The sequence below is a fragment of the Bombyx mandarina genome, chromosome 18 (assembly GCF_030267445.1).
Source record: "Bombyx mandarina strain Sakado chromosome 18, ASM3026744v2".
Lineage (NCBI taxonomy): Eukaryota > Metazoa > Arthropoda > Insecta > Lepidoptera > Bombycidae > Bombyx > Bombyx mandarina.
The window spans coordinates 7,436,670-7,447,216 of record NC_143224.1 but is presented as its reverse complement, the minus strand read 5'-3'; the positions used below and the strand labels follow the sequence as shown (position 1 = coordinate 7,447,216).

General features: G+C 35.9%; 2 protein-coding genes across 2 annotated transcripts; one reads left to right on the top strand and one right to left on the bottom strand.

Annotated features, from left to right (window-relative positions):
- Positions 1-2,362: 2,362 nt before the first annotated feature.
- On the top strand, positions 2,363-4,218 carry APP-BP1 (Nedd8-activating enzyme E1 regulatory subunit APP-BP1). Its single transcript, XM_028182561.2, has one exon. It carries the CDS (start codon positions 2,555-2,557, stop codon positions 4,160-4,162), a length of 1,608 nt encoding a protein of 535 aa, XP_028038362.2. The 5' UTR covers positions 2,363-2,554; the 3' UTR covers positions 4,163-4,218.
- Positions 4,219-4,321: 103 nt separating this feature from the next.
- Positions 4,322-6,847, bottom strand: LOC114249089 (uncharacterized). The gene is made up of 2 exons (XM_028182563.2): positions 5,620-6,847; positions 4,322-4,918 (listed from the first exon to the last, which is right to left on the bottom strand). Exons 1-2 carry the CDS (start codon positions 6,328-6,330, stop codon positions 4,754-4,756), a joined length of 876 nt encoding a protein of 291 aa, XP_028038364.2. The 5' UTR covers positions 6,331-6,847; the 3' UTR covers positions 4,322-4,753.
- Between the last annotated feature and the right edge of the window lie 3,700 nt (positions 6,848-10,547).

Genomic DNA, 10,547 nt, shown 5'->3' with positions numbered 1-10,547 from the left:
TATTACTTTTTTGAAAAGTTCTTTAAACTGTTTTAAAACGCACTTTTCAACCACTATTTTCAATTTAATTTGATGAATTTTTGGGAACAACTTAACTCATATTTAGTACTTCCATAGTTAACTTGGTTTTTCTTCTATACATTGATAAATATTACCTTAAAGAAAATTAGGTAGATTCCGTGCTACAGGTACTTTGAGAATCTTCCAATGAAGTAGGAAACCTATGGAAATGAAACGTCAACCAAAATTTCGTGCCAGTGTGACGTCATCTGGCCACAAAACATGGCGGCTTTAGTGCTGTACAAAAGATTTCAATGTTATCAGGTTTTATCGATAAACGTTCTTGGCTCATTTTATTTTAAATATTGTTGAGTATTATTTATTTGTAGAATTTATACTTTAATGGGAAGTAAGTAGGTATATTGTTATGTGCAAATATGATATGATTTAGATGGGTGTAATCTAAGACAAGTTCGTCCTTCGAATTTGCCAAGTAAACGATATGATGATTTTTAAAAGTTGCTACACTGATTTTATAATGTTGTCGTTTGTCGCAAAACATAAAGATATGGCGTAGTTCAAAGCCATCAATCAGCCCATTTCTAGCATGCTAAATGTTATCGTATTTTGAGTACGTGTTTTTCTTAGACTATTACAATCTATTTTAATTGTTTTGCTGACTCTAAAGTCCGTAACATACTACCACAACGCACCCCAAGGAAGGTGCGCCGCACCATTTGAATCACTTTCGCTTGAGAGTGATTCAAATTTTAAACTTATCAAGGGACCGCGTGAAAAAAAAAACACCTACAGAACATTTATTCATTAATTACAAACGTCATTCCTTGTGACTTCCTCTCTAAAATCACTTAATTATTAAATATTTAACAAATTTACAATAGTGTTTTACTCACTGCGGAATAAAACTATTTTATTTAAATAGTTCCGAAGAGATTTTGTCGGTAGCCTTTTTCCCGAAATATCTAAACAGAATGTCTAAATATGTTTTGATGACATATTTTAAAGTGGTATTTATGATTAGTGTCATGATCAATAGATTCCGACCGAAAAATGGATTTTTCGGATGAGGGCTCCATAATGAATTTAAATACATATAGATAATAGTTTTAGGGCATCGACTTTCTTGAGATCCTATAAAATACGTTTTAATTATTATTTTTGTATGTTTTAAGCATGATAAATTATGAAATTTTATATAATCAATCATATTAAATCGATATCAAAGACAATAAATAATGTACAACCCAAAACAGACGGCCGAACTGACGTGACAATGACATTTGGCGCGCTAAACATGGCGGATTTTCGGCCTCATTAGACGGAGACGGAGATATTTACGTATATTCATGTTTCATTTTATGTACGCACTGAAATACTGTTATATTGTTTTCCTACGAGTTAAAGTGCTGAGTAAGAACGAGATAGATATATGTTTATGTATGTGCCTTCAAAATGGGTGCTATTTATATAAGCAATTGTACGTATAGAACAATATGTCGTGTCCCTACTATATAGGTCTATGGAATCTTCCGCAGGTTTGTCCCAATTTACCCCATGTCATGGTACTTAAATCAAACTAAAAGATTTCTTTTTCGTTCCCGAGACATGCAAAGAGAACAAACCCATACATCAAACTATTTCGTAGTCCAAAGTCATAGCCATAAGACTTAATAATATATAATATATATAATATGTTCGTAACTAAAGGGCGACTAATATGGTTAATGACTGTTTTGACGAAATGTGACTGTAAAACGAATAAAAAAAAAATTGAGAGTTAGAAGTCGTCGTGGCTCAAGTACAATATGCCAGAATAATGAAAGTAATTAAAACTAAAATAATAAACAAGGTTCCTAAAATTCGACGTCTAACTGGAAAGTTTGTAGGCAGTGGCTTGGCTTTGCCCCTGGCATTGCTGACGTCCATGAGTGACGGTGACCACTTACCATCAGATGGGCCGTGTGCTCGTCTGCCTACAAAGGCAATAAAAAAAGAAAAAAAGTGAAAATGGTAAAAATTAAGATATTATAACTATATGTATATTTTAAATTCATTTCAAAGTAGAATCTACAAAATATGCTGCAAAAAAAGCTACCTAATTTTGTTGGGAAGCCATTATAGAAACTAGCAAGTGAGATAATTTTATCAATTTATTATATCGTCAAGTTTGTCTTATAGGTGGAACAATTTAGTACCTAAGTCATTTCACTTTACTCAATTTCAGATAATCACACATCATACGACTTCGGCTTCTAATATGACTGTGTAAGATGTGTAAGATAAGGCTGTATGGTATGATACCTCTTTCTTTCTTGCATTATACAAACGACTTTTATCTACTCTAGCCCAATTGACATTTCGTCATGTCAGTAACCAACCATGAAATGTACCAAAATTATGCAAAACTAACGTTCAAATTCAGCCAATTTCGATTAGATTTTGTGTAACTGATCACTGCATTTATAAATTTCATAATAATAAAAATTGGTTTTAATCTCAAAAGTAAACCTTTTGCTTACTGACGTTTTATATTATGGCGTCTCCATCTCCTAAATCACCAGAACAAAGCGAGAAGAATAAACAGTACGACCGGCAACTTCGTTTGTGGGGTGATCACGGACAAAGTGCTCTTGAAAGCGGACACATATGTTTAATTAATGCTACTGCCTTGGGTACTGAAATATTGAAATCGATAGTTCTTCCAGGAATTGGTGCAATTACTATAGTTGATGATTGCACAGTTAGTGATGAAGATATAGGCAATAATTTCTTTTTGGAAATGTCTAGCAAAGGTCTTAACAGAGGATCCGAAGCGTTAAGGCTTGTTTTAGAATTAAATCCAGCAGTACAAGGTCATGCAGTCCAAGAACCACCCGACCAGATACTTGATGAGAACCCAGACTTTTTTAAATCATTCAGTTTAGTGATAGCTACTACAATAAGTGAAAAAGTAACGCAAAGTTTATCTCAACACCTGTGGGATATAAATGTTCCTTTTATACTTTGCCAATCAGTTGGATTCTTAGGGTCTTTTAGAATTCAGATTCGAGAACATGCTGTTACTGAAACTCATCCTGATAATGAACAAACAGATCTGCGCCTAGATGAACCATTTATGTCATTGTTAGAACATATGGAAAGTATTGATATTGATGCTCTTGATTTGAAAGATCATGGTCACATTCCTTGGATTATAATTCTTTATAAAGCTGTTCAAAAGTGGAAAATTAACAATAACAATAAATGGCCTGTAACGCGAAATGATAAAGAAGATATAAAAAATATAATAAGGGATTTCATTAGAAAAGATGAAAATGGAATACCAATTAATGAAGAGAATTTTGAGGAAGCAATAAGAGCTGTTAACACTGCTTTGATGCCTACATTTTTGCCTAAGAATATCTCAAAACTTATGTATAATAGTGCTGCCACAAATTTAACTAAGGATAGTTCATCATTTTGGATTATGTGCTCTGCCTTAAGAGCATTTGTTGAGGCTGAAGGGAAGGGAAAACTTCCAGTGAAAGGAATCTTACCTGATATGACGGCCTCTACAGAACATTATGTAAAACTTCAAAACATTTACAAGATGCAAGCTGCAAATGATGCAGAAATAGTCTATAGAAAAGTTCGACAGATAGTCACTCAATTGCATTGTGATAGTATTAGTGAGGCAGATGTTAAATTATTCTGCAGACATGCTCATGATTTATATTTGGTGAAGGGGTCTTGTGTGGCAACAGAACTTCAACTGGGAAATTCTGTTGCATCCTATATAGCCACATATTTAGAGGAGCCAGATGTCATGATGGTTCACTATATTATGCTTCGGGCAGCTGGTATGTTTAGATCAGAGCACTGCCGAGCTCCCGGTGATTGGGAACCAGAAGGTGACATTGCTAAGCTAAAAACTTGTGTAAATAAACTTTTAGGTGATATATCTTGTTCTCCATTTCCTAAAGATGATCATATCCACGAAATGTGTCGATATGGGGGAGCCGAGATACATAGTGTGTCTGCCTTTTTAGGTGGATGTGTTGCACATGAAGCCATTAAAATTATAACCAAGCAATATAAACCTGTAAATAATACATTTATTTATGATGGAGCTTCTACAATTACGGCAACATTTGAATTCTAAATTCTTATAGCTGCTGGATACCATTTTATTACTAGCAAATAAAACCAATAAATATTCTATTGGTTTTACTACCTATCCCAGTCCAAAAAAAATACATTATCAAATTGGAGTATCTATGTTTTTTAAACTTGTTGATAAGGTATAGATAAAAAAGACTTATCATTTAAAACTTTTTAATTGTGTTTTGATTCGATCTGTTTTATTACAGAATTTTTTAGAAATCTAAGATTCATCTTTAAACTTGGAAAAAATAACATCAATAGAGGGAAATCATAAACAAAATTAGTGACTAAAAAAATTTTTCAATTTGTGTTGTTAAATTTTCGATTGTTTTCATTATTTTTGTTACAATAGATTTTATCATTAAACAGTATTTGAGAAAAAAATTATAATAAATTACATACAATGTATCACATGATTTTGAATTAAAATGAGAAATAAACACTACATTTGGCTAGATCCACATAGATGGCAATATGTTGCACAATAGATAAGAATATAAACAGTAGTATTTTATGTATATACTCAATACTGCATATTGCAAGTTATTTAAACACAAAATTGAGAAATCTCATCGGTTAGCTACTTATTTCACCTTAGCCACAACTTCAACCGCAATGCATCAACACCATTAAGATAATATCGAAATAGGCGTTTATCCCTTACAAAACCCAAGTTTTCATATAACTTCAGTGCTGGTTTGTTTGTGATTTCTGTTTCTAAGACTACTTCATCAGCAGTGTCATTTATCATCGCCTGAAAAAAAAACATGTATATTTAAAATGTACAAATTTTTTAAGTTAAGTTGTGTCTCTAAATCAATTCTTAAACAATTCCTGAGAGCACTCCCCTTGGAACATAATATGGTAAAATACACATTTCCAAACAAACAATGAGGATAGGATTTTTAACAACTCAAATTAGGTACCCCTTTATTATAGAGTTAAATGGAAGTAGCAAACATTTTGGTGTCCTCAACAAGAGATGGGAACAGCACCACATAAAGCAAGACATGCACTTTTTAAAGCTTTACTGGTCTTTGTCCAGGCATTCTGTACTAATTCACTCTGTTGTTGTCTACATTCCCAACATTTTGGTAGGCAATTTGGCTTTACAGTCCTATGACATTGATGCTGAACACTGCTCGAAATATTGACCCCAAGGATCCCAATACTATAAGAAAGTGGCAAAGGACACTCTTTGGAATTGTGATATTACAAAGGCATCCTCTTTTACCATAAATATGCAAACCGGTATCTGTCTACCACTGACCCCCAACAATGGGTTTTCCATTTACCACACTTATCCTACACATTACCTATAGGTATTTTAAGGGAAGTAGAATATTTGTTTATAATAACTTTTCTTCTAGAACTAGAGCCTTTAGTATATGCCATATTTAGGTAAACATGATTTAGTGATATGGCCAAGTTTATGATAATTTTCATTTTACAAACCTGAATTGCTTTCCGCACTAATCTTGAGCCAATCTTTCGCTTCCTATATTTCTCATCAACAGCCAACATTGCAATGTAGCCCCTTTTTACTGCATTTCGATGAATGTCTAACTTACATACAATGGCACCAATACACTTCCCTTCATGTCTTGCCAGAAAGCAAAGTTTAGGCCAATTATGAATAAAATATCTATAGGTGTATATAGAATATGGTTCAGATAAATCCTTCTGTATAAGTCTCATTATTTCAGGCATTTGTAACTCAGATTCATAAGAGACAATATCAACGTCATCACGAGGCAATAGATCTTCATTGTTGGTGTTTATCTCAAGCTTCTCTAAGGCCATATCTAACAAACACCTGTTTATTGAAGGCATGGTTGTCTTTTTGCCTTCAAAATTATTTGATGTGTCATTATGCTGTACACTATTTACATCGTTCGTGACCTTGTTCACTGTTTCACCTTGTCCATCTGCTTTCTCACTTAAAACTTCGGAACTGCCGTTCGAATGGTCGCTCGTTCCATTGGTTAGGTTACTATTGATATTATTAATGTGTAGAGTATTAGCTAAAGTCTCATTCAAATGTTCTTGACTCTTTATACAAAGTTCATCAGCTTGAGAAAGATCTTTGGTCTTTTTACTTTTATTTTTCGTGTTCATTTGACTACACTTTATATTCTGAACGTTGTTATCCGCTACTTTATTCATGACGTAGATCTACCTAGGTTATTTACACATTCAAAGGATTTTTAAGCTCGTCCAATTTCTGTTTTATACCAACATACACATCTTCTCCTTGTCAAATTCATAGAGGAGTATCACCGACATCTTGGCAAGTTGATTTGTCATTTAAAACTCCATTCCAGTTGGTGTTTGAGTAGATTTTGAGAATGAATAGAAATAATATTCAAATTCTTCTGATGTAACACGATCTTCGTCAGGCGTACACATGTAGGTACTCGAACTTTTGTATTTTTGACGAGAAGATTTCTCAACTTGGACAATATTGGACCTATCACATTGCAAATAATACGAACTGCATTTCAGAGACGATGATATCCAAAGCAATCACAATTACCTTATCAGGTTCCTGCAATTTAACAAAAGTATACCTTTTTCATTCTAACTTTAGCAATCTTTGGGTAAAAAGAAGTAGATAGAACGAACTTTTTGTGTGCTGAAAATGTTAGCGAGTTTCTGTGTTGACAATAGGTTTTTTTTGAGTGCATTTTATGACCTGGTAACTAAGACTTTTAAGTCATGTCTTATATTAATTTATATTCTTATTTTTATGATAAATGATAATATGGAATGAAATGAAGATGATTAATTTGAGACATTAATCAACTGGGATGAAATGAAGTGATAAGAGGTGATATGGGATGAAATATAATTTCAGTAAAATGGTGGTCATTTACTGAAATTTTTTCAGTAGGCTTTTTGGAGGATCCCAGAAGTTACGTCCAGCGACTTTATTTCATTTTCCCACATTTGTGCACTTTCACAGATACTAAATATGTATAAAAAACCACCGTTATTACACAAGGAAAATGAAACAAAGCCGCTGAACGTAACTTCTCAGGATCCTCCAAAAAGATCACTGAAAAAGTCTCAGTAAATGACCACTATTTTACTGAGATTATATGTCATCCCATATCATCTCATCTCATTTCATTTCATCCCAGTTGATTAATGTCTAAATTAATTTTCGTAAAAATAAGAATCTAAATTAAAATAAGACATGACTGAAAGGTCTTAGTTACCAGGTCATAGAATTCCTTTAAAAAAAAGGAACCATAGAGATAGAGGCTAAAACACTAATTTAATTCAGTAGGTACCGTAATTAAAAAACATTTAGTTAATACAAAATAAAACCCACTACAGTATTCGGCTGCTTGGATAGGTATTCTATACTCGCACGCAAACACAAATTCTTATATAACAAAAAGAGATGGGTAGAGATATAAAGGGAGGACGTCGAAATGGGCATACATCTCAACCGGAGAATCTAGTATCTATCGAGGTTACTAGAATAAGGGAAAAAAAGCGGCTTTACGCTTTATTATTACGTAACGATTTTACCAAGAGCTAGAGCCCGTAATATTGTTCCTTATTTATTTTATAAACCTACTATCTAATCGCTGTTAGCCTAAGAACTATTCCAGCTATGCGTAGACGGATAGGTGAGCTCACGGGAGTACGAGATATTTTACTAACAATAGTCCAGCAAGAGCAGTTCTTCGAAGAAATTACAAGCAGATCGGAATCGCGACCCACTGAGAAGATCCCGCGAAAAACTCAGTCGATTTTGTCTGTAAATCAGTTCGCTCGATTGCGCCGAGTTCGCCGAGGATGGTGACCGATGCTTAAAAAGCCTAAAAGCGTGTGAGAGTGGATCTGGGGGATTCGGCAAGACAAGTTTCGGGAGACGGCGACATGTCACAGCGCTCGGGACATCGTACGGGGGAGTTCATTTCAAAACCCGATGGTACGTGATAAAAAAGATCTCTAGAAGCGCACCGTCATGGGGTAGAGTCGACGAGTAGGAACGTGGCTCGGTCACGTACTGTCTTGATGTGAGGACCTAATGTCGTGACGCCTACGTACTTCGCCTTCAAAGCCCACGGTACGGGCTGTCCAAAGATTTTGATGACGGAATGGAGTTGCGACGCCTAATTCGAGACGAGCTATTAGAAGTGGTGTCAGGAGGGCGACCCATTTGAAGAACACAGCTCGTGGAGTTGATGACTATGCGCCACTTCCGTAACCACTGTCCTAAATTGATGGAGGATACGATGTGAAGTTTATGCATGAAACAAATGTTCCTACTCGAGTAATAAATAACCGTATCATCACCGAAAAGGTCTAACTAGATCGCCGGCGACCGGAGTATATTGTTAATATATAGTTTAAAAACGGGGACAGAGCGGAGCCTTGCGGCCTGCGGAACACTGGCCGAGATTTGCCGCGGGAGAGAGTAAGTTCCCTCGACCCAATACCGAAACGAACGGTTCGACAAGCAGTATCGTATGATGAGCACGAATCTTTCTGGAACTCTCATGGTGTACAGTTTATAAATTAAGCCCTTGTGATAGACTTTGTCGGATGCCTTCGCGATATACATGAAAAGAGCTTCTGTGGGGACGGGCCTACATCTGTTTAGTCCGAATGTACAAGTGTTTTGCGCCGTATCCGAATTATTCGTCGATCAGAATGTCTTTCGAGGTGATTAAACGTTGTCTTAGTGATATTATCAATCGCTACGATCTGCAAAAAAACTTATTATAGAAACTTCACTTTGTTTATAACTTCTATGGTAGGAGCATTTTGCGTCCGCGGAGACCGGCGTCATTGGTCGTGGACGACCTGTCAGTCGGTCAATCAGGCGTCCTCGGGGTGGCGCCGCGTGTCTGGTTTTAGTGTTGACCGCGGGAACCCCCTATTCTGACCGGGTTCTGACCCCAGACGGAGATTGGACGTCGGGTGTAAGAGTGCAGTGGAGTCGTTTAGGGCGGTTTCGCTCTAAAAATCTTTGGACCTGCGGTCTGCTCCCAACACCTGCAGATCGTCAAGTCCCACATACCCCGCGCGCCCCCTAGGCGCAGGGACATCGTAGAAGTTTCGGCTGGGTCGAAAAAAAAGAGCACTTTGGGTAATAAGTGTCTAAAAAATTATTGAATTTGAATAAAAGCTCTACAATGTTAGGTGTTTACTTGTGAAATTGCCTTTAGTATACAGTAAGTTAAAGTCATTTTTTATACTTTTTTTTTTTTCATTCCAAATATTTACCCACGCTATCGATGTGTCTCAGCCAGCGCAGTGGTATTTTTCAATGCTCTTCTTGAACAAGTCAGTTGTACGGGAGCCAACAAACTCTTCAAATGCATCTTGAATATTGTTTTTTTTCCTTGCCATGAAGATGTCGAAACTTAGGAAAAAGTACGAATCTATAGGTGCAAGGTCTGGTGAGGACCAGGAAAATTAGAAAAATTATTATTTTTGTCATCTGAGGTCGAGCGTTGTCGTCCAGGAGTAGTAGGGACGAGCCGTTGTAAGCTTCCTAATATTTGAACTTACAATTACAGTTTTGCTAATTACGATTTTGATATTTCCTATAAAACTCTTTCTTTAGATTTCGAATATCTTAACTTCAGATCTCACACTATTTCAATTTCAATATTTAATGCCTAATAGTGGACCTTTTTAATACGGTTTTTTAAATAGAGAGTTAGAGAGTTCTCCGTCTAATCTACCCTCTAAACATTACAGGTATGCATTCTAACCTCATCTTATTATTTTACTTCTGTTTGGTACTTTTTTTTTTATTGCTTAGATGGGTGGACGAGCTCACAGCCCACCTAGTGTTAAATGGTTACTGGAGCCCATAGACATCTACGACGTAAATGCGCCACCCACCTTAACATATAAGTTCTAAGGTCTCAAGTATAGTTACAACAGCGGCCCCACCTTTCAAACCGAAACGCATTTCTGCTTCACGGCAGAAATAGGCGGGGTGGTGGTACCTACCCGTGCGGACTCACAAGAGGTCCTACCATCAGCAAACAGTTTTTTGCCGGATCTTCTTGCTAGGGCAGATGTTAGCAAATTCTCCCAGGCTGAGCCCCGTGAGCTCGCCCTCTTCTAATTCCAACTTCAAGAGGTCCCATTAACTTCAAAGTTTCGCATCAAGAGCTTCAAGAGCAGATGAATATTCAATGATTTCATTTTATAGCTTTTCCTTAATATACCGACCAGGATAACAAAATGGTTGTGTTAATTTTTATATTGCTATTGAGTATTGTGGTCGTGTGTGTATTATTGTGGATAGGTTGAGTTTTAGCAATAGAGTACCTCTACATAATAATATATACAGTACAGTAATATATTATATATACCTAGTCTTGCCATAAATACTGAGACAAAGG